Below are 24,772 nucleotides of genomic sequence, written 5' to 3'. Positions count from 1 at the left end.
AATTTAGATTTGGAAAGTCCTTGAAAAATCAAAGCCCAAAAGAATTAAGACTACGAAACTGGCTCATGAGTCATGACAACCCATCGAACCTTCGGGCTAAAAAGCCTGCTCAATTTTTGTTGATTTTATATGTATTTTATAAATCATGAATAATGGTATGTCTATGGTGCAGTGATTGTAACAGCCCTAATTTCCCGGGAGAAAAAGAAATGGGCTATGTGACAGGACTACTAAGCTTTACTTGAATTAAATAGGTAATGTTCCCTGAGGGTTGGGCATTATGCCGTATTTAAATGAAAACAAGTACGACATTATAACATAATTATTCTCCCTATCAGGATCGAAAGTTCGAAGGTCTGAGACCAAGACAACGTCTCATACTAAGCATATGATAGATGCGGAAAACAATCGCTAAGAAAGTGATGGAGAGTGAAATTCATATTAAAAATATGAATAAAAGTATTAACATAGTTAGGCATCAGATAATATTCACTAAGTGAATTTATTTCAGCGGAAGTAAACATAGCATTTTTTTCAAAATCCATAGCAACAACCCTTCCTCAGCCTCGCACGTCACCACCAGCTGCTCAATCTGCAAAAGGTTTCGAAAACAATTGCAGGGCTGAGTACTAGTGTACTCAGTGGGTTGAGCCATTTAAAAACATTTTAAAAATCATTTACTGAAAAAGATAATTCATGCCTTAAACAGTATAACACAGAATGTTTTTAAAGTGAGTCATTCCATGCATACTAAAATAATCTGAGCTCATATTTTCCTGGCTCATCTATTGGGCGTGCTATCTACAACTGGTTGTCATCGAATCTCTCGAGACAACAGGTTCTGGTGTACGTACACAATTCTGGTTAGCAGAGCTAACAAAGTTCTGGTTGGCGAAGCCAACAATGTTCTGGTAGAAGCAATAACCAATAGAGAGCAGAAATATTTTAAGCATGAACCATCCACTTTAACATTTCATAAGAGCGAGCTTATTAGCTCAACATACATTTCGTAAATAAAGCCTCACCTGATTTGGAGACAATCCAAATAATTTATCTGAGCTGATCAGGAAACTAAGTATCCTCTTCTGTAGGTCCTACAAGATAAGTTCTCAACTTAAACTCATAGTCCTAAAATAAACCTTAATCTTATAGTGAAACACTTAATATTCTATGATTCACTTAGCCGGGATTTCAAAATTTAATAAATAAATATTTGAAAACTAAATCTCTTGAGTTAAGGACACCAACAATATCCTTACTCATTTTTCTTCAATAATTGATTTTATAAATCAAACCAATTAAAACATAAATGATTTTAGTAGCGAAATATATAATGCCAATCATTTCATGCTCAACTCATATAATAAGTAATTGTACTTAATATATGCACATAATATTAATATATATAATATTATGCAATCATTCATTAAAGCAATTTATTAATCAAATCTAAATACATGCCAAGCTCAATAATCAAATAAGGGCAAGTCATACTCTTTAAAAAATAAAAGTGCCAATTAATTAAAATCTGATTCCCAATTTAAATGAGATATGCAGTCCATAACAGAGCCCAAATAATTAAATGAGGTAGTCCACTTGATTAAATAATATTGTCCAAACTTTAAATAAAATCTGAGGCCCAATTCTTTTACTATCTTGCAACCCACAATTAAGTAAAGTCTGAGCCCAATTAAAAATTTTGTTGGAGGCCCAAATCTAATTAAAACCTAAAGCCCATCTTCTCTTTTAAACAAACCCACACACACACACACACAAACACACACGCACAAACGCAGCAGCAGCTGCACACTCCTCTCTTCTCTCTCTCTCTCTCGGACGATCTGTCCGCTGCCGCTGCCGTTCAACGGCGCCGTCGCCGCCGGCGAGCGGCGCGGCTCTCCCTTCTTCGGCATCTCTCCTCTTCCTCACCTCCCCACACGCACACTCACACACTGAAAATGTTGTCGCCTCCTTCCTCAAAATTTTCCGGCGACAGCCACCACCACCATGGCCGCTGCCGCGTGTTCCGCTCCCTCGACGGCTGGAGAGCCGTCGCCGCCCCTTTCTCCCTCTGAAAACCCCAGCCCCAAACTCACCGACAGCCCTCCTCTCCTTCTCTCGACTTCGGCAGCCGTAGTAGCCGGTGAGGCCAGCCGCCGCCGCTCGAATTTCAGACGACGGCGCCGCCTTGCTCCTACATGTTGTCGGACGGCCACCGCACCCCAGCCCGTCTCCCTCTCTCTCACCGTCTCCAGCCTGACAGCAGCGGCGGAGCCGCCGTGCCGTGCCTCCCTCTGTCCTGCGGTCCTCTCTCTCTGTTCACTCCGGCGCCTCCTCCTCTTACACGGCCGGATGGCCGGCAGCGAACACGCCGCCAGCCCGGCGCCGCTCAACTCAACCCAACACACACACACGGTTCAAAGCTGATACAAGAATTCAAGACTCTACCTTTCTTTTCCTTTCATTGTTAAAACAAATCATGTTTCATATATGTATATATATACAAATTTATACTCAAGCATCTTCAGTTTGTTTCGTCTAAAAAGCAAATACATGAGTTTGTTCACTGAACTATGCATACATATATATATATATATATATAGGGAAGGGATCAAAAAAGAAAGCTAAATGTAAGAAGAATAAAGAATAAATATAAGCCTTTAGATTATAGTAATCAAACGGCCCATAATTAGGCTGAAGATTAGATGCGATTTTTATCTTAAGGTTAATCAAGTAATTTTGATTTTTAATGTAACCGCTTTGACTTAATGATTTTTTGACCGAATCTTTTTTATTATTTTGTTTCAGTCATGGAGATATTATTATTTACGGTAGTTATCAAATTAATATTAATGAGGTTGAGAAAATTTGTACTCCGTAGTATTTTTGGTGGTAGTTACATACATTTTCATGATTTTCTTATTTAATTTTTTATTAGTTCAAATTTTTTATTTTTTTTAATCATAAATTCGAGCGTATGTAAGACCATTGTTTTTAATTGTTTGTAGTTTAATGTTATGATTTATTTTATCACATAATAATTTTTTTCAATAATTAATTAAAATTAAAACTTTTTATTCTACATGTTCGTAATTTTTTTAAACTTGTTCGAAATGTTTTTTATGAAATATTTTAACATTTCAACAAGTAAAGTTCGAAAATTTAATTTAGATAATCGTAACTTTTGTACACTTTGTTCGAAATATTTTTCATAAAATAATTTTACAATTCTCAATCAGATATCAATTATATTATTCATTCTAATATAATTTATTTCAAATGACATTCATTACAAAAACGATTTACTTCGCTATTTTTGTATATTTATTCAAAAGGTTTCATATTAATTATTTTACTTTATATTAGTAACAAAGATTTTATTTAGATATTCGGAATTTTTATGTAGTCTAAGATTGTATTTGAATATTGTTTAAAACGTACCAAAATAAGAATTATATTTTTGTGAATATGGATACTAATTTGATGAATAACGTAACTGTTACTCAATACTCATAAATTATGAATAAGAAAAATATTAGATGAATAAAGTAACATTATTCATGAATATTCATTTTTGAATAAAAATCATATTTATTTGAATAAGGATAAGAGTTTGCTGAATAATTTATATGATACTCATAAATTGTGAATAAGGAAACTATTTTGTTGAATAAAGTAGCATTTTTCATGAATAACCGTATCTGAATTTTGTTCAAGATTTATCGAATAAAAATCATATTTATGTGAATAAGGAATAAAGTTTGCTGAATAATTTATATGAGACTCATAAATTGTGAATAAGGAAACTATTTTGTTGAATAAAGTACCATTTTTCATGAATAATCATATCTGAATTTTGTTCAAGATTTATCGAATAAAAATCATATTTATGTGAATAAGGAATAAAGTTTGTTGAATAATTTATATGATACTCATAAATTGTGAATAATAAACAAATATGACATGACCTCACATAATAAAGATCAAATTTATTTGAATAAACTACAAAAGTTAATGAATATACATAGAAAATTTAAGAATAAACTACACAATATACTGAATTTATAACGAATATTCAATGCAAAACAAGAAATGAACAATTTTTCCCAGCACTCAACGAAATTAAACCAGCAATCCAACAATAAATGTCTTTGTTGAGTTTCCTCGCAAAATTCAGAGAATTGTAACTACAAACCTTAATTCCCACAAACCCTTCTAGGTGTTTATAGGAGCATGAACGAGATTGAAATCTATAAAAACACATCATATGAAACAATTTGTGAGCCAAATCTCGAAGTAATTACATAAAAGAGCCACCAAAAATACAAACAAATGAATTACACAAAAAGGGGAAATCCATGAGACATCGAAAGACAAATACCAGAACCAACGAAAAATTAGCGTGAATAATGGCTGAAAATATCTAGAGGCAGCGGCGGTGAAAATCTTTTTACTAGAGGTGGCACGGTCGGTGGTAGTGGCTTCGCCTGCGACGGACGACAGAGGGCGGCAGAGGGAGGGCGGTAGCGCCTCGCAGCGCCGAAAACAACGAGAAAGAGAAAGAGAGGGGATCCGGCAGCAGAATCGCGAGATCAACCTCGAATTGCAGGCTACTGAATCAAGATCGGAGACGCTCCACTCTACCAGATATTCATGATTCGCCACTCTACCAGATAAGAGAAATGGACGCTCCGCCACTCTACCAGCCACAAGCGAAATTGAGAGATTAGAGAGAGAGAATGAGACGACAAATTAATGGGGGTGATGGAGGCGTGTTATTCATAAGTATATTCTTCCATAACTTTCTTAAAAATAATTGAGTGCCGAGATTGACGGGATTTGGGTATTTGGGGGGTAATTTACGTGGTGGTAAAAATACACATCTATCCTCCACTAATTAAAACCAATTTTTAAATGTTTATTCACTAAATAAAACTATAATCTAAGAATTTATCATAACCGTCCATTTCCACTTAATAGACGGCTGTTATTGATTCCTTATTCTCTAACTTAAGGGGATTCTCTATGGATCTCTACCCTATATATATATATATATATATATATATATATATATATATATGAATGGTGGAACAGATGTGCGTGTGGGGTTTCTAGTTTGAGTTTGACTTCAAACAAATGCTTGGGGAAATTGAGTTAGAGGTAATAACCTTTAGAAATAATTCTGTTGTGTTGTTGATTTGTGATGGCTAGAATCAATTTGTTGCTGCAGTTCGAAAGGTAAATTGAGTGTGGATTTGAAAAGGCTGTGATTGGGTGAATAAGGGGGCAACTGTGATTGGATAAATAGGGTGGCATGATGAATAGGGGTGGCAGCTCTCAAAAATAAAATAAAAATAAATACATGAATAAAATATTTAAAACTCATCACACTCTTAATAGTTAAATCTAACACATACTTGAATTTAAATCATATACAAATAAATACTAATTATATAGAATAATCACATACTTATATAATTCAGTTTATATGCAATGCACCAAATCATAAGGTTAAATTTTGCAAAAGGCTTTTGAAAATATTTTTTTTTTGTTGGCATTAAAAACAAATTCATTTTCTTTATTCGGCGTGAATCATCTAAATTCAAAGCTTAAAATAAATTCTAAACTTAATAGGAATGGGCAGGATATTACATCCTTCCCTCCTTATAAAAATTTCGTCCTCGAAATTTCGAACCTCTGAGTATCATTTTCAACTTGTAGCTGTCATATATTCTTTCTAGTTCGTAGTGACTCTACTAGAATAATATGTATGCTTTTCTGGTTCAACATCATCCCAAATGACAACTTATTATCACTACGAATTTCACTTATTCTAGTACGTCAATTCTATATGGTCGTACCTTCCACATCTTCTGGTGCCTGAGCTTGTTATTAAAATTACTCAATTATTGATTTTCTCTTATTTTGCATGCCCATCCATTTTTCGGCCCAAATTTAAGCTTAAAACAACGTCGTTTCCATCCAACTATACAATACGATGTCAGTTCTATTTTGTTACGTGATCATATTGTAAACACAAATTTTTGTATTTCAATTCGATAAAATACAAAGTGCGCTACAAAGATAATTTTGAATACTTGAAGATAGATTTATGCGGGTTGCAATCTCTAGTTGTTCCTCTGATTCTTCTCTTCCATTTTATTCTCGAACAATCTCGAGGATCCTTGAAATATTTGATTTGATGACGATAAATCCAAAGGGCTCAAGCCATGATTTCGAATTGAACGTCGAACTTGATTTGATTTGAGAACGCTCTTAGAATTTGTAAGAACATCTTGAAGCTTTTGAACTTGATTTGATTTGATTTGAAGAACGTTCTTAGAATTTGTAAGAATGCCTTGAAGCTTTTGAACTTGATTTGAAGGATACTTGAATGTTCGAATATCTCTTTGGATACTTGAAGATCACTTTGAAGATTCGAATGAATACTTGAAGATTTGAATGAGATTCTTGGACTCTTGAAGCTTTGGATAAAATCCTTGAACTCTTGAAGCTTTGAAGATTTGAAGACTTGAATGAAATTCTTGAGCTCTTTGAAGTCACTTGAAGATCTTGAGTTGAATTCTTGCAAGACTTCAATTGATGGAATTCTTCTTACTCCTCAATTCTTCACTTGAAAGAATGCCCTAGCTCTTCAATTCTCCACCACTTCAACTTGTTATCAATGTGAGCACCCCAACACCCCTATTTATAGATATAGGAGGTGGGCTTGATGGGCCTTGAGCCTCCATGCATGGGCTTTGTGGTTTAGGTGCCAATGGACCCATTAATTCATTTATATATTAAATACTCTCCCCGTCCCAAACGAAATGTCCTATTTCTTTTCGGCACAGAGATTAAGAAATGTGTATAAAGTAGATAAAGTGGGTTGGTGAAAATTATTTAAATATTAAGTATATAGAGAGTGTGTATTGCCAAAAAAAGAAACATGACATTTCGTTTGGGACAGTCCAAAAAGGAAAACAGGACATTTCGTTTGGGACGGAGGGAGTATTAATTATATATCTATTTAATTTAGGAATAAAATCATTTCTAATAAAATAGAAAATATAATTGAATATTTAATTCATGAATTTACACGTGGCACGATTTAATGCGATGGAAAATTTAATTGTCTACACATATTTATACCATACAAACATATTTATGCCAAGCAAGTATATTTATACTGTCACCAAGACGAAAAATAGGTGAGTATGCAAAATAAGAAAAAAATAATAGTCAAATAATTTTAATAATTTTTTTAAAATTCATGTTCAAAATGATAATTAATTTGTTAAAAGTTAAATAATTTTTATACAATTAATCACTTTTACTTTTTTTGGCAGACTTGACCCAATAGCCCGATGGCCCAGATGAGTTTAGACAAAGCTTAGAAATTTTTGATCCGATAGAACTAGCGAGGAGCGCGATCCGATCCACATATAATTACTTAAAAGGCCAACCCGACTCAACCATTTACTACCGCTACTCCGATACCAGTGGCGAGCAAACCAAATTTGAACTAATTTTGGGCCAAACACTTATCAGGCCCAACAAACCAACAAAATGATTTCATATGAAATTCGTAACGATTTCATCCGTTGAATCTATCATTTCATAGGGATCAATTTGAAAAAAAATTGTAGGAAATATTGAGAAATATTGAGAAATATAAAAGAAGGTGATGTGAACTTTTAATCTCAACGGATTATAAGTTACTTTGCAAATACAAATGAAGATCAGTATTGGATTAACTGCGGTAACTAATCCAATTTTAGAAAGTGGATGTTGGCAAATAAGGATCTTTGTGTATTAAAAATCCCGAATTGACTGCCCTGAAATAAAAAATTAACTTACAGAGACATTTTGCACTTATGTCCCCCACTATTTAAAACCTTAGGAAAAACAAAGACAAACAAAAATCATCATCTCATCTATCTCAAATAATAATAATAATAACAATAAATGAGATTATTGGAGTATGAGGAGAAAAAGGAATGGTGGATAAAATGAGTAAATCAGCTTACAATTAAATGAAAACAAACACGGCCCGAACATCCTAACCGACCCAACTGCAGTGCGGGCCCCAATTTAGAGTCTCCTCTCTTCCTCTCTCTCTCATTCTCTTTCTCTCTCCTCTCTCTTCCCTCTCTCGGCTTTCATCCTTTTGGCCGACATTTAATAAAAGAAATAAGAATCCCTCTTCCGTCTCCTTCGTCTTTAAGGAATCAGACACGATCCTCCCTCACCCCCCTCTCTCGCTCGCTTCCTCTGATTCGTAAATACAGTGTAACGATGCACGAACCTGACGCACATGATTTATCGGATGATGCCGATTATGCCGCATCGATTCAACAGGTAATCTTCAAATATGGATGTTGTCTTGATTTCTGCTTAATTGCGTTTTGTTTCAATCTTAATCATTGGTGACTTCCCCATGAATGCAAGAGCGGAATTTATTTATTTATTTTATTAATTAATTACTGTGTGAGACCAATTAATTTCTCAATTTCCCTTGCATTTGGTTCAATTGATTACTTTTAGGGCCCTCTAAGCATAAATCGGAATGACAGCATTGGACGAAGCTCACCCAGCGAGCCGGAAGGCGCAGAGGTTGTATATACTAAGGATAATGTGACAATACATCCTACTCAGTTCGCTTCCGAGAGAATTAGTGGTCGACTGAAGTTGATGAAGCAAGGAAATGCACTTTCCATGGTACTGCCTTTTGCAGTTTATGTGGGAGAAAATTTGAATATTTCGCTATTAGTTTCTGTTATTCGATTGCTAATTTTGTGGTTATGAAATAAACCTTTTCTTGGTTACAAGTTTTACTGTTTCCTATGGAAGAGTAGCTCGTTTTATGGTTCATGCAGTAGAGAAATATGTTTAGTCCACAGTATATCGCATGGTAGTTAACATTGCTTTTCACTTTTGAGAAATTGGATGATATGAGGATTAGAAGGCACACGAGTTTGTGATTGCTAAGTGACACTGTTCATTTTCTTTCCTATAAAATCAATTTATTGATTTCATCTACTTAGTCTAGAAAGTATGAGCATTGAATTTAGGTGCAAAAGTATCCCATGTCTCAGTTATATTTGAAGCCAATTGTAGTATTAGTGCATCGTGTTCTATGAATAATGTATCCTGAACCATGATTTTCAATTAGTCTTCCCTTTTCTTGCTGTAGACATGGCTTCCTTACAAAGGGCAAAGTTCAAATGCAAGATTGACTGAGAAAGGTAGAGCCTCCGATACTGTAACTCTTCTATCTGATGCAAAGTTTTTTTGTCATCCGATACATAAATATACTTTTCCACTACATGGGTGCAGATAAGAATCTTTATACTATCAGGGCAGTGCCATTTTCAGAAATTCGATCAATACGTAGACACACTCCTACCCTGGGTTGGCAGTATATTATTGTAGTTATGTCATCAGGTAATCATCGTATGAGATAGTACTCTCCGATATGTTCAATTTCAATATGTTCCCATTCTTGTATTATGTTTTGATTGTTACTGCTATAAGCCTTTTAGTAAATTATGGATGCAACTGAAGAGGACAAAGTTTTAGTATTATTAGGAGATGTAGCATGCATCATGTGGAGAATCAATCTATTTTTTGCATGTATCTATATTCTATATCTCGTATTATGGAGGTTTGTCAGACTCCTTCTTTTGAAGCAATTGAACGTTACTAGGACAAAACTCAAGTAATAGCTGCCAAGAGGATTTAGAATTCCATTTTTAAACAATGAAGAACTTTAAGTGAATTTGTATGCCCTGTAGTTCCAAGTATATTTTTGGCTTAGTCAGAAACAACAATTATGTACGTTTTATAAATTATACTGCCACAATATATTATTCAACTGCCACAGTATATTATTCAAAGAAAAACCTAAAACAATTTTAAACCTTTCACAAGTACATAGAAAGAGTCTTAAACTTTGAAAATCATGTTTCACTATGCTTGTGTTGCATTTGGCATTTTGCCTAAAATATTTTTCTTGTCCTCTAGTTTGGTTTTTTGGTCCTACCCAATTACATTCTTAAATTATATAAGTCTCAGGCGTCTACATCTGTGCGTTTAGCATTAAATCTTATGAGAGATGGCATCCTTACATCTTGTGGCCAGTGGTCAAGTCTTCATTGTCATTAACACCCTGTATGATAATCAGGATTGGCTTTTCCGCCACTTTATTTCTATAATGGAGGAGTCCGAGAATTTCTTGCAACCATCAAGCAGCATGTTGTTCTTGTCAGGTAAATACCTCCTACCTAATGCTTGTCTTTTTTGCTTGTGTAACTTCATTTGTGTAGTGAATTGAGAAGTTGTTTATATGTTTCTTGCAACACATACAAAGTTGTTAACCACATAAGTATGAACTCTCAAAAGGGTCTTGAGTTATGGATCTGATTTTAAGCCTTTATTATTTACTTTTGCTTTTCCTTGTTGGTCGCCTTACGTACTCTATTATGTTTTTAACTTGCTCAAGTAATAATCTAATAGTATTATTGTTTTGCATTTTATTTGTGCCATACGTGGGCTACCTCTGGGTAATAGTTTTTTTGTTTTTTGATAAATTAACAATTAAATAAGTAAATTTTAAGATAGCATCACGGTGGACTCGAACCCATGACCTCCGAGTAGTAGTTCTTGCTTCTAAGAATGTTATACCAGGAAATGCTGGATTGTATAACAAACTATGTCTTTTTTTCTTTTCTTTTTTAATTTAATTTTTATCTTTATTTCAATTGACGCTGTGTACTCCACTCTTGTATTGTATAATGAGGCTCCCACCCGCAGACAAATTCACGCTAGGAAAGCCCTGTGCAATGTGCTGAACTTAAAAGGATTTGAACTCTTATTTTCATTCACGGGATCACCCATCCACCACTAAACTACCCCTAAGGGTGCGTCAAGGAAAATGTCTGAACCACGTTTTTCTTATCTAGTTGTTCAAGAAATGATGAAAATGTGAAATTATTATACTGTGGTGGTTGCATCCATTTGAATGTGAGAGCAGTTATGCTTACATGATTTCTTATTTCCAGATCAGCAGATGATGCCAATGTGTTTCTTGTGAATGATTTTGAAAATCCTCTCCAGGTATGAACTAAGATTTAGTTTGATGCAAATTAGATTGCTTAGATGCTCCTGTTGACCCCCCTCCCCCCTTGCTCTGCTTCAAATAAGTGCAATCTTTTACTTGGTACAGAGGACTCTGTCTTCGTTGGAGATTCCTAGGGCTCTTACTCCTGTGTGTGAATCCCCCACTGCACCCGATCAAGATAAGGGTGAGTTAGATAAAAGCTCCAATAATTTTCAGAATGGCAGGAGACAGAAGCATCATGATCCTGCCCGCGACATTTCAATTCAAGTATTGGAGAAATTTTCACTTGTTACCCGTTTTGCTCGTGAAACAACTTCCCAACTCTTTCGGGACAGCCAGCTTGATAGCTTTACTTCTAATGAAGGGTGGAAGGATGGCCCGTTATCACCTTCACCTGCATCTAATCGTATAACATCATCAAATGATTCTCCACAAGTTCTTGATGAGGTTCCTGTGGCAGCGGATCCAGTAGAGGTAATAATTTATCACTTCACATCTTGTTTATGTTTCTAAAAACTTGTCTTGAGTGGCCTCGTTATAGACATTTTCTAGCTTATATAGATCTCTTTTTAAGAATGATACCTACATTTAGTTGAAAATGTGATACCTCCATCGAGCTTGATGTCAAAATCTTGTTAAAGTTTATTTTTTCACGGAATATGTTATAGTTTTTGCTTAAACATCTACTTTAAGGACTGTTTCATTTAGGGCGGTGTACCTTTTACACCCAGAAAAACCCACCTAGAAAACTAGTTCTTGGGGAAGAAGCTGCAACCAAACTTTTGAGTTGTTCAATTTTAAGGAGCTTTAGGAAGGAGATTATGGGATTTTCAGCATCTCAACTCTTTTTTTTTTCTTTCAAAAATATGTTTTTAATGTCACCCACTGCTAAACGAAACGTCGTCCACCTTTAGTTTTGTGTACAGCTTATGTTGTGGAACTGGTAATGATATTACATCTATGAGCTTATAGTTAAGCTCACATCATACAGGGGTATTAATAAGAACATATATTAATAGCAGTGTGCACAAGATCTTGTAGGAAAACAAAAAGATAAACAAACATGTAGCACTTCCTTGTATCAAGAAAAAAATTCACTATATTTCAAAATAAAATCGAATGCAATTAAGTTGAATGAAAAAACATGGTGGTTGTCTTAGTATGCAATGTTGATGGAGGCAATACAGGCAAGCCTTTTCAAATTGTAGAAATGATAACCTTGACATCGCCTATGGTATTGGGCGTGAAGTCTTGTTCAAATGAAAATACCCCTTGAACGTGAATCATAAAATGTTTGCATGTCTATCTGTTTCGACAATGAAATTATGCAAAAGCTTTCAGATTTTCATTCACTATCTCAGTACAATCAAGTTCTTGTTGACATTTCTTCTTATATTGGCAGATCGACAAATTATCACTGGTGTGGGGAAAGCCACGTCAGCCACCCTTGGGGCAAGAAGAGGTAAACCTGTTTGCCTGTCTGATGATACCTGAAATGATCTGCTTTTGAGGTCAATACTAGATAGAGTCAACCTTGGTCCCCCCCCTCCAAATTCCTCTCAGTTGGTCATCTTACGTCGGTTATACATATTTGAAATGTTGAACATTACAATACTTGTTGATGATCATGATGATGGAACAAATAATTACTTCTGTAGGAATGCTCCATTCAATCCCTAATACTTAGCTCCTTTAAGTAATTCCCCCCCTATGTTCCAATTTGACTTCTATGTAGTAACGTGGCAGACTTAAGGAGTTGAATAATAATGCCATTCGGAGGCTAGTACAAGACTCTTTATTCTGGGGCTGTTATATTCTCCTGTAATTATTCAATCATTCATATATTTTGTGTTTGTATTTTAAGTGATTGCTACCCCTGTCTGTTTCATATGCCATCTGAGTCAAAACATTTCCTTGCAGTGGTCTACGTTCTTGGATGCAGAAGGGCGAGTAGTGGATCCAAAGGCATTGAAAAAGAGAATCTTCTATGGGGGCGTTGAACATAATTTGCGAAAAGAGGTCTGCATATTGAAAAAAATTATTGTTCTGATGCTTGACTTTAGCTTAACAGTTAAAGTTTGTATATTGACTTGTTAAAGTTTGTAGATTAACTTGTATTTCTTCTTCCCAATCATCGTCCAAAAAAATTCTCTTAACAGGTTTGGAGATTTTTATTAGGATACCACTCCTATGAATCGACATCTGCAGAGAGAGAGTACCTCATGTCAGTAAAGCAGTCGGAGTATGACACAATAAAAAAGCAGTGGCAGGTTTGTCCTCTATATCAGTTGAGTTATGGCATAATTTAAAGATTTTATTTCTTTTTTCTTCCCCTCCATGCTGTTCTGAATATGCTGCTGGTAATTTTGTTGGAATTGGTTCATTTATACTATCTTCTAACTAGTACTTTAAGTTCGAGGTTCTTCTCCAATTGAAATTAGAACCAGAGGCGCTAAGAAGCACGGGGACGGATACGATACGGTACGGGGACATAAATACGTCATTTTTCCAAAAAACATGATACGATACGTCAAAAATACGTTTTAGTTTTTTTATTTAAAATATATTTTATATATATTATAAATTCATAATTCACCAATAATATAAGCAGAACACTACTAATTCATAATAAAATTAACCAAATAAAAAATATAAAACATAGTCTTAATAATTAATACTTAATAAAACACACTAAAATGTTAGTCCTCTTCACTCATCATCCTCATTCTCCTCCTTCCTCTTCCTCTTCATGGCTGCCAATACAAATCAAAAAAAAAAAAATCAAACTTCAATCAACAAATTGAAATACCCACTGCCCAATTCAAAATACCCACGGCCACTGCCCAATTCGAAATACCCACTGCCCAATCAAAAACATAAATCAAACAAATCCAACAAATTGAAATACCCATCTGCCTAAGTTAATTGAAATACTCAAATACCCACTGCCCAATCCAACAAATCGAAAATCAAACTTCAATCCAACAAAACCCAAAGCCAAATTCAGCCAATCTTCATACATACCCACTGCCCAAGCCAAATAAAAGAGATTAGAGCAATACCTTTAGTTGTTAAGGTGGCGCGGCTGCTCCAAGCGCGCAGGGCAGCGCGATGGCGACGACGACGGCGAGCGGCGAGCAGCGTGGCGCAGGGACGATGGTGAACGGGGTGGGTCAGAGAGGAGAAGAGGGGCGAACGTTTGCAAGTGTGAGTGGAGGCGCGAATTAGGGTTTCAGAGGTTAGAAGTTTTAAAATTTATTAAAAACGTACTTTAAGAGTCAAATACGTATTTGACCGTCTTTTCAACGTATTTCCGCCGTATTTTTAATTAAAAAAATAATTAAAAAATTGGACCCCAAAAATACGTCCCCGGGGACGTATTTTACGCGTATTTATCGCGTATCGTCCCCGGGACGTCCCCGGGACGCATACGTCTACCATATAGACGTCCCCGTGCTTCATAGCAGAGGCGTGCTAATTTATCTATAATATTGGAAGCGAGCCATTTCATAGTAGATATATTTGTGACTTGACTATATTTTTTTATTTTTTATTTGGGGGAAGGTGACCTTACTAATTATAAGGCTTAAAATAGAGATCTAATTTGATAGAAAATATTCCATGAGACAGGATCTTAATATGGAAATAGGAGGCACAAAATTATGATATAACAAGGGATCTGTTTGCATTCTTGTCCAAATTTGTTCTATGTAATGCCTTTAACCACCTGGTACATATGGTTGTTTTATTCATGAAGAATACACATTGCTTGGTGCTTCTAAATTACAAGTGTTGTTCCATTTTTTGCTTAGAGCATCTCCCCAGAGCAGGCAAAGCGATTTACGAAATTTCGAGAGAGGAAAAACCTTATTGACAAGGATGTGGTAGGGTCTACTGTCACACTTTTATTTCAGAGAATGTTTTTATCAAGATGCTTGATGATGTATTCTTAGTGAAGGTGTACTTTTACTCTCATCTCAGGTGAGGACTGACAGATCACTGTCATTTTACGACGGGGATGACAATCCTAATGTATATCTCATGCGAGATATACTGTTGACGTACTCGTTTTACAACTTTGATCTTGGGTATTGTCAGGTAGTTTCCTTTTGGTGTCATTACTCTTGCAACTTCTATGGAACTATGTTGACCATATGCGCAGTTATAAATCTTCTGCTTCTCCTGAATGCTCTGTTTTTTGCCTTCAGGGTATGAGTGATCTTCTCTCGCCAATCTTGTATGTGATGAGAGATGAATCTGAGTCCTTTTGGTGCTTTGTTTACCTTATGGAGCGTCTTGGACCTAATTTCAATCGTGATCAAAGTGGGATGCACTCTCAACTTTTTGCTTTATCAAAGGTTCTCTTCCTCCACCAGCTTAGAATGTGTTAATTCTATTTGTGCAATAATCTAGTCCATTAATAGTGTTATTATTGTTTTTTGCTGAATCGATTTTCTATCAACTTACTGAGTTATTGAATTATAATTCAATTTTACAAATATCACATACATCATATTGTGTATTATCTCATTGGCCTCTTGAAGTTCCTTTAAGAGATATCTATATCTTATTTCCATTTTGATAGAAAGTATTACTTGACACTTGACAGCTATTAAAGGTCAAAAGTGGCATCCTTTGTGTGACGGTGGGAGTTATAGTTTACTACTTCAACTGGTTTTAATGGTACAAAGACCAGTGTCTGAAAGATTTAAATCTATGTGGGGGAAGAATATATTCTCAAATTGTGCCAAACTATCAGAAGCTCTATTAAGCGTTTTGACTAAAAAACATTCACATTCTTGTCAGACACTGATATTCTGAAAATGATATAACAGAACTTTTCTTTAAATTTTTCTGAATAGTTATTTGTTATGCTTATTGGTACTACCAATAATCCAATAGTAAATAGTTGGCTTATTCTTCTGGCTTGTTGCACTTTGTTTTGCATGGTCTCCTAGTCTATCTAAGTTACGATTGCATTGCAGATATTGTTAACTCTCTAATCAATATCATTTCATGTCATGCAGCTGGTCGAGGTGTTAGACAGCCCATTGCACAACTATTTCAAGCAGAATGATTGTCTGAACTATTTCTTTTGTTTCCGCTGGCTATTGATACAGTTCAAGAGGCAAGTGTAACTGCCCCCTCCTCTAATATGCGTGTATTTTGATGTGTGGATGACGACCCCCATGTTTTTTGCAGGGAGTTTGAATACGATAGTACGATGTGCATATGGGAAGTTTTGTGGACTCACTATCTGAGCGAGCACCTACACCTATATGTCTGCGTTGCCATTCTCAAGAGATACCGTAGGAAGATAATGGGGGAGCAGATGGATTTTGACACTCTCCTAAAATTCATCAACGAACTGAGCGGTCAGATCGACCTTGATTCAACCCTAAGAGAAGCTGAAGCCCTGTGTATATGTGCCGGTGAGAATGGCGCAGCTTGTATCCCTCCTGGAACCCCACCTTCGCTACCAGTCGAAGATGCCTCAGCATATCCCCAGCTTGACGATGAAGTATTGTAGATGATTTTTGACGAAACCAACAATCCAAATTTCTTCACTATTCACTCTTCAATATTTATCTTTTTGAATATTGTAAATATTTCCTACATATTTGGGTCGATTGCACTTGTTATTTTAATATCATTTCGTGCGAGGAGGCCTTAAGTATGAGTAGAAATAATATGCCTCAATAGCTCCCCTCCTTTTTCTGGAGGGTTTACTTAATCAGTTTCTAACTTCCTTTGATTCACTTGATTCCTGAAATTCCACTGTATATTATTGTCAGAGAAAAATTAAAATAAGTATATTGGCCGCCTCTGTAAAATCATTTTGTCATTTCTACAAAAGTCCCCTTAACATTTTGAAATAATCATGGATTCATGCGTGATGTGTGAGGTGTTGTAATTGAGATTTTCTTCAAAAGTAATGTCAATTACCATATTTTGAAAAATGATGACCCTTAACATTTCTTTTTTGAGATACTAAAGTTAACATATTTTGAAAATTGTTGAAATTCAAATTAAATTTTAACCATTTTTTCAAAATAGTAAAACTTCTAAAATTAATAACTTTGGGGTATAAAGATTTTATTAATTTTGAGAGATACTAATATATCAATAAACTAATAATTTATTGATTTATAAAATATTGTCTTAAATTTGAAAATTATAAATTTTAAATCAAAGTTATGATGTGTAGAAATAAACAAGAGATAATATTTAAATTAAATAAATGCATATCAATTCATTGTGGCCGATATTGTTGGAGAAATTTATTAGTTTATAGAGTTTATTAATTTATTGAGTATTATTTTAAAGAGGTTTATTATAGTTATAGAATCAAATAGATCAAAAATTGTAATAAAAAAAATTAAATATAATAAATATTATATCTATATTTTTTGTTTTTATTAAAAAATTATATTGGTTACACATACAACATACACTCTTTCCGCTACTATATTTTAAAATGATAATAAAAAAATTAATGAACTTTCAACATATAAAAAAATGTCTTCGAGTCAAATGAACTACACAAATAAGACAATTTTTTAAAGTATTTGGCAAAATATTTTATAAAATGTCTATAAACCGTTAAAAATTGTCTTATGCACAAAAATATCTTATAAATTGTTTATGAGCTTATAAGTTTTTTTAAAAGTGTTTTGCAAATTAAGCTCTTTTTTTAGAATTACAAAATGTATCCATTATATAATCAAAAAAAGCCTCTAGCACGCAGGCGGGACCACACCATACAAAGATAGGAAAACTACATCGCACGCAGGCGGGACCACACCCACACAAAGGTAGAAAAACTACCACTCACATGCAGGCAGGACCTCTAACCATACAAAGGACGAAAAACTACATCGCACGCAGGTGAGACCACTACTACACAAAGGTGAAAAAATTACATCGCACGGATGCTGTATTGAACCCAAAACCTCTCATAAAGGAGAGTCTTTGGGTGCCTTAGCTTTGTCACTTGAGCTAAGCTTCATTGGCACCAAACTAAGCTCTTAAATAACTTATAGTAAAATATAAAAATAAGTTCATCCACTTCTTAATTATTTTTCCATAATCTTATATGCAACAATCATTTTACAAGTATTCTTTATCTATGAATTGCTATTTTCATCGTATACTCTTTTAAGTTCATGTGCCTTCAATTTTTTTTTCTCTAACAAAAATTTTCTCTCTCCAATATAAATTTATGTTTTGAACTTATAAGTTCAATTATCTAAAATTTTGACAACTTATAATATTTTAAAATATCTTATAAGTGGTTGGAGCTTATAAGATACTCTCTTTGTCTTGTAAAAGTGTTATTTCGATTTTAGGGTGTCCCACAAGAGTTTGCATTTATCATTTTTTTTATTATTATATTGGGTCGTGCATTGCACACGCCCAACAATTTTGCCAAAAGAGCTTGGCGCAGGGAGGCAGGCCTGGTGAGCAAGATGGAGGTGCGACATTGGTGGGGGCGCGCGCCCGGTGTGCGTCGGTGTCTGCAGCCTAAGTCTAATCCCTTATTTCTTTTGTTGGATTGAAACTTTATGATATCTCTTGACCTTTTATTATTTTTATCATTTAAATTAGTTTTGCTTGATTCTTATCCTATCATAACGTTGAAATAGGAGTAATTCTACTATTGAAAATAAAATATTTAATTATATACTCCCTCCGTCCCAACGAATATGTTACATATTTCTTTTTGGGCCATCCCAACAAAGATGCTACATTCTAAATATGAAAAACATTACAACTAATTAATCACTCTATTATTACATTCTCTCTCCTACTTTATTACTTTTATACTACACACTTAAAACACTAATCTACAACTCCTTAAATTCCGTGCTGAAAAGAAATGTATCATCTTGACTGAGACAGAGGGAGTATTTTTTATCAATCGTACAAGGTAAATGCCCTCTTAGGGCTTCCTCTACGTTAGGTAGTAATGGGGTAGTTAGAGGATAGTACCATAATGGAGGTCTTAAAAAATGGGGTAGCAAAAAATTGAGGTAGCAATGTTGCTACCCGGTTCCTTGTCTCAGAGATGGGTCCCACACTAATTTTTTACTATAATTTTTGTATGTTATCGTTTTGATTTTTTCTTTATTTTTTTGCTTCTCTTTTTTTATGCAGGTATTCAAGTTGCTTTTTATTTATTTTGTTTCGATTTTTAGTTTTTTTTTTCGTTAGTTTTTATTTTCTTTTTTCTTTCTTTTTTTTACCTTTGTTTTAAAATTCTAAACACTGTTCTATTTTGCTTTTGAGTTGCCTTCTGTTTATTTATTTTTCTGAGTTTCTGTTCTTTTTCTCGTTAATTATTTTAATTTTTTTTTTCTCTTTTTTTGTTACTTTTATTTTACAATCTTAGGTTCTGTTTTATTTTCCTTTTCATTTTATTAGCATAACTATAATTTTTAAATTATATTTTATTATTAAAAAATTAATTTATTCGTATAATTATATTAATTTTATTGAAGTAAAATATAATATAAAAATTAAAATACACAACTTATATATATATATATATATATATATATTATGTGTCTATCATGGTAGAAGTAGTGATAATGATAGTGGCCTAGTGGGGTCTATGAATAGTTAAAAATGAGATAGTGGCACAGTGAAAAAAATATGAGGTAGTTGTTGAGGTAGCACACATGTGGCACCACTATGGAGTAGCTCTTAAAATATAAACCAAGTAATGTCCAACAATCAGAACCAGGCCCGTACCTGAGGGCATGCTCAACATGCTGCCGCATAGGGCCCCAAATTTTTGGGGGCCCAATTTTTTTATTTTTATTTATATATATAGTATATATAAAAATTATTTTTGTTTAACAAAGAGTATTCCAAAAATAAATGCAGTAACTGAAAAGACATTTAAAAGAAAAAGTGAATCAAAAAGCTTATCTAACTATGTCGCAAGACATGTTGAATGGGTTGGTTATGTTATCAATTGAAAGAAAATTGGTTGATCAGTTAGATTACACAAACTTGATAAATACATCCGTCTCTAAAACTGCAAGACGTGTTATATTTAGATAAAGTAAGAAACTTATCCCTATTTTGAACTAATTTCTGTTGTATGTTCTATCAATATTTCATATTATTTATTTTTTCTCAAATCCTAATATTTTTGTCCTTTTTGGTTAGATATACAAGAATTTTTTTTCTCAAATCCTAATATTTATTTCATATTATTTATTTTTTCTCAAATTCTAGATATACAAGAAATTAAATTGTGTTTTGGTTATATATTGTGGGACAGATTGCATTTAATATTGTTGTTATGGTGAACCATATTATAAGGTATTTATTTACATAGCTTTGTCATATTTATTTACATATCACAAAACTTTGTGATTCACTCCTCTTCCGACACAGCCCGATCTATGTCGGCGGTGGTCTCTACAAAAAAGAAAAAATGGGGAGATATGTTGGACGATGAAGATGTTGGGGACGAGGATGTTTTTTTAAATTTTTTCTCATAGTCTTCTTTTTCCTGGTTTCGTCGACCCATGGTCCTTTGCGGGTGCTTTCACGTGGTTTTTTGTTTTGCTTTTAGATGGTTCCTCTGTGACTCGGCCCTTTGTTAGCGTCTGTACTCTCGGGATTTTTGAGGTCCATTTTCTCTCTTTTTTCTTTTCAATAAATTTTCTATTTCAACTTTGTCTTATGAAAGTTCTTTTTTTCATTTAGATCATACAGTTAATGTTGAATTCTTTAGTAACTTATATTTTCTTCTCTTTTGATTGAAAACTCTTTTGAATGATTGATTGAAAAAGTTTATGTTAAGATATTATTGTTGTTTCGTCAATATAAATTTTTTTTATTGGGGCCCGTTTTTTAATTTTTGCTTAGGGCCCTGTGAGATACAGGACCGGCCCTGATCAGAACCCATTAAGCAGTTAACCATAGTAATAAGATGACATAAAAGGAAGTTTACAATTTTATTATGGGATCTGATTGACCAAATATCATCCCAATTCGCGATCACAAATGGCCGACTGTTCTAACTTCTGATCATTCTCCAAACCACAATTAATCACTAATTAGGATTTGGCCATTTATTCTTCCCTTTTGGTTACAAAACTTGTTAGGAAGATAATTAGCAGTCAGTAAACAAATTTGCATTTTAAGGAAAAAGTAAAAGAAAAGAAAATTTTCAGCTGATTGATGTATGAAGCTAAAAGAAGATTTAATTACATGCAGAAGGCGAGAGGACGTATTCTTCCTCTGATTTTGCCATCTGTATGTTGATTTCCTGTCAACCATCGATTCAAGTTACCGAATCCCATCACAAAATCTCCATCATTTCTTCTCTTCTCTCTCTCTCTCTCTCTCTCTCTCAGTTTTGTTTTGTTTTCAAACTTGGCCTCTGTATTTCGAAGCGGTAGACACAAATGGAAAAGAAGAAAAAAGGCCCCAAACCAAGTAGACTCCAAGAAGAAGAGGTAAACAACAACAGCTTCGATGGTAGTGGTGGTAATAGCAAGAGAAGAAACTCAAGCGACAAAATGGAGAATGAAAAAAGAGCAGCGACGAAAAGAGGGAGGCCCCACAAACAACAGAGGCGCCAAGAAGAAGATTTGAACAACACCACCTTTGATTGTGCTGCTGCTAATATAAATGCTTCTTTTTCTTCTCAAGTACGCTATTTCTAACCCCTGTTTCACTCACTCTTTTTTTTTTTTTTGGAATTTGATCTTTGTCTAGGACTAGGGCACCCTTATTATCTTCAATTTTAAGTATGTGTGGCTGTGTGTGAAGATGGAGACATGGAGTCCTGTTTTCTTGAAGCTTCTAGGAGAAGTGAAGGTTGATGTTAAGGATAAAAAAATGTAACTTAGATATATAGCTTTGGTTTTCTGTTATACAATGTCGATATTCTTGCTACGAAAGGGATTGGAAGGAAAATCACAATATATGATCTGTATATATGGTAATTGAAGACACCATTTCTGCTTGGCGTTCTTTAGTTCAGTGTATAATGTTCTTGTTCTTGTTCATGTTAATATTTGTGGTGAATTGAAGTTTTATGCATAACCTGAAATGATATGAATTTGAACTGTGTGAGCACATGCATCCTTGAGGGATCTTTTCATGGTGAAAACTTGTGATTGCAATCAGTTAAACCCGTTTTGAGTTTCTGTTGAAGATGTACTTAGAAGGGAGGGAGCTAGAGAAGAAAATCAATCCTACCTTCTTGTTTCAGGCAGCTGATGTTTAGTGGACTTATTGTGACATACAATTCAATATGCCATTCATGGTAGAATCATCTTTTCAAAAGCATGTTCTCATTGGAATTACTTTCTTAGGAATAGTATGAGTTCCTCGTTTCACCCCCGTTTTGATCAATCTTAGATGCCAGAAGTGGAGAGTGGTGGATCGTGGATGAATTAAGTGGAGGATGCAATTGTCATGAGTGATTTTCTTCTGTTTGATCATACTTTAGCGAAGTGTATTATTGTGTTAAATTAAGCATTCTTTTCTATGGTGGTGTATTGTTAGGGGCATGAGTCTGCATCACTGGATCAACCTAGGCCCCGAACCCGGTTTTCTATGTCATTTGGTAAAAAGAAAGCAGCAGTGAGCCCTCAATCAAGAATCCCACCTCATAGCATTGGTGGAAATTCTTCTGAAAATTCTAGCTTGTTGCTGGTGAAGCAGATCCTATTTGAATCTAACAGTACGGATAAAGCAAACCATGTTGCATTGGAAGCTAAGGTATTTAATGACTAACCTTTTGCATTAATGATTAGTTTCTTTGAAAACTTCACAAGATATATAGAATTTGATTGAAATGAAATGAAAGTTGAATGCTTTTGTAAAGCATTCACATTGAAGCATTTTAACATTTCCTTCCCTTTTTTCAAGGATACACATTCTGAACTTGAGAGTATAAGCCCTGATGAAGTTGTTGAAGCCCAGAAAGGTATGGACCCGAGGAAGAATGTGCTCGATTTGCAGAAATTTACATCTGAGCTACTCGCCCAAACTCAGCAACCAGAATTGTCCTTCCAAGCAGGAGAAGCTTCTTCCTGCTCAGACGACCTTATGGTGAACAACAGTCTGCTCGAAAGGGAAGCTAATGTGGTCCCGAATATCTCTGCTCGAGCTAATGAGAATCCTACTACTACTCCAACTCGCAGCAAATCTCCTCAAAAACACGATGCCATGTCCAACTCCGGGGATGCCATGATCATCGATGTTGAGGGGTACAAAGTGAAGAAGGAAGTGGCGCCGCTCCTCAAGGCCATCTTCAACAAGTATGGAGACATTGCCAAGGAAAGCACGTTTTCAACGGAGTTGCGCTCGTCCATTCTGGATCTGGTCTGCAGCATTTATAAGAGGTTGGAAGGTTCAAAACTGATGCAGCTGACGGCGTTGGAGCTGGAGTCCATGCTCGGACAAATCGGAGACCTTAAACTTGTGAAGGTGGACGTCGGGTGGCTTCACGAGAGGCTGGAGCAGATATCCAAGGCTAGGCAGTTGTATGATGGGGTTTCGACGCTCGAGGATTTGAAGGCGAGGAGCGTCGGGGTCATCTGTGAGAAGCAGAGAGCAGTGCAGAAATGCGAGGAAGAGCTGCAGGCGTGTATGGCTGAGGCCATGAAGTTGCAAGAGAGGCTGCATCAGGAAAAGGAAGAACTGGCTGCTGCTCGGACCCTCGCCGACCAAATCCATATCTCCGGTGGATCTTTGGTTTGGGGACTTGTTTAGTTTCAAATGCTGTTTTTTGGGATCTGATTTTGTCTGAATATGCATGTTTTGCACCTGCTCATTTTCGAATGCTGCATTTTGCCTAATTTGAAATGTCAATGCTGTAGAATTTGTAATGCACTTTCCTCAAAATGGAATGTTATGAGTTTTGATTTGTTTTAGTTTAAAGCTGGAGAAGTAAGTTCTGCCTTTCTTAAAGAATGTTAGTTTTTCATGTAAGAGAATTCATATACTCATACAGCCTTGAAATTAATTAAAAAATACAAAAATATGTCAAGAATAGAAATTCAAGATTAATTCTGGACCAAGATCTACATCTTTATTGGTGTTTGGTTTCAAATTTTGGTCAATCACGTATAATTCAAGACATCTCGATCTCCATTAAAAATATATACAATAAAAATATTTACATTTTTTTTGTCTCTTGTTTATGTAATATTTTGAAGAAAATAATTCATAATCCACGTTGCATCTCATTGTGAGCAAATGAATACATGAAATCATTCGTAATTAAGCTTATGTCTAATATTCACAACCGCCTCAATTGGTAAAAACACTTTCTTTTCAACTTTCAATTAATAAGTGGGGGTGCCGAGCAACTTAACGTGTGTGAGGTGTAATTCTAGAGAGAGAAAAATAGTAGTAGAAACAAAACTTTAATTGGGCTTCTATTCAAACACACTTTGAATGCAAATGACGTGGAGTATTGTATGAGATCATTATATACATTAATTTTTATAAGACGATATTCATACTCAAATTTAAACACAATCACGGATGAATAAAATCACAAATGTTTCATCCAATCAATATAACGTCAAATCCGAATAATGGTTTGCGGCTATTGAAATGTGAAACATTCTTACACAAAATTTTATATTTAAAAGCTAGCTGCGTACTCAT

At 34.7% G+C, this 24,772-nt stretch overlaps 2 protein-coding genes and 2 long non-coding RNA genes across 6 annotated transcripts; 2 read left to right on the top strand and 2 right to left on the bottom strand.

Annotated features, from left to right (window-relative positions):
• Window positions 1-251: 251 nt before the first annotated feature.
• Window positions 252-5,241, bottom strand: LOC131003088 (uncharacterized). Its single transcript, XR_009094532.1, has 2 exons — window positions 5,169-5,241; window positions 252-1,094 (listed from the first exon to the last, which is right to left on the bottom strand). It is a non-coding gene; the product is annotated as an uncharacterized LOC131003088 (long non-coding RNA).
• A 2,846-nt stretch (window positions 5,242-8,087) lies between these two features.
• LOC131003077 (uncharacterized) lies at window positions 8,088-16,856 on the top strand. Of its 3 annotated transcripts, XM_057929553.1 has the most exons (16): window positions 8,116-8,361; window positions 8,548-8,721; window positions 9,197-9,248; window positions 9,340-9,447; window positions 10,187-10,271; window positions 11,064-11,118; window positions 11,228-11,306; window positions 11,487-11,596; window positions 12,525-12,584; window positions 13,043-13,141; window positions 13,282-13,392; window positions 14,935-15,006; window positions 15,104-15,220; window positions 15,331-15,480; window positions 16,150-16,250; window positions 16,325-16,785. In XM_057929553.1, the coding sequence occupies exons 1-16, from the start codon at window positions 8,299-8,301 to the stop codon at window positions 16,650-16,652; spliced, it is 1,764 nt and encodes a 587-aa protein (XP_057785536.1). In that variant the 5' UTR covers window positions 8,116-8,298; the 3' UTR covers window positions 16,653-16,785. The 3 variants fall into 3 exon arrangements, with proteins under 3 accessions (XP_057785535.1, XP_057785534.1, XP_057785536.1); XM_057929552.1 differs by having other exon boundaries at window positions 8,088-8,361; window positions 11,228-11,596; XM_057929551.1 differs by having other exon boundaries at window positions 8,106-8,361; window positions 11,228-11,596; window positions 16,150-16,254; window positions 16,329-16,856.
• LOC131003078 (uncharacterized) lies at window positions 13,727-14,581 on the bottom strand. Its single transcript, XR_009094529.1, has 2 exons — window positions 14,185-14,581; window positions 13,727-13,875 (listed from the first exon to the last, which is right to left on the bottom strand). It is a non-coding gene; the product is annotated as an uncharacterized LOC131003078 (long non-coding RNA).
• Window positions 16,857-21,513: 4,657 nt separating the features above from the next.
• Window positions 21,514-24,030, top strand: LOC131003085 (uncharacterized). The gene is made up of 3 exons (XM_057929565.1): window positions 21,514-21,795; window positions 22,658-22,873; window positions 23,024-24,030. Exons 1-3 carry the CDS (start codon window positions 21,550-21,552, stop codon window positions 23,867-23,869), a joined length of 1,308 nt encoding a protein of 435 aa, XP_057785548.1. The 5' UTR covers window positions 21,514-21,549; the 3' UTR covers window positions 23,870-24,030.
• The last annotated feature ends 742 nt before the right edge of the window (window positions 24,031-24,772 follow it).

The sequence above is a fragment of the Salvia miltiorrhiza genome, unplaced genomic scaffold (genome assembly GCF_028751815.1).
Source record: "Salvia miltiorrhiza cultivar Shanhuang (shh) unplaced genomic scaffold, IMPLAD_Smil_shh fragScaff_scaffold_66:::fragment_1, whole genome shotgun sequence".
NCBI classification, from domain to species: domain Eukaryota; kingdom Viridiplantae; phylum Streptophyta; class Magnoliopsida; order Lamiales; family Lamiaceae; genus Salvia; species Salvia miltiorrhiza.
The sequence above is the reverse complement of the archived record's forward strand: the minus strand, read 5'-3'. Positions and strand labels throughout refer to the sequence as shown.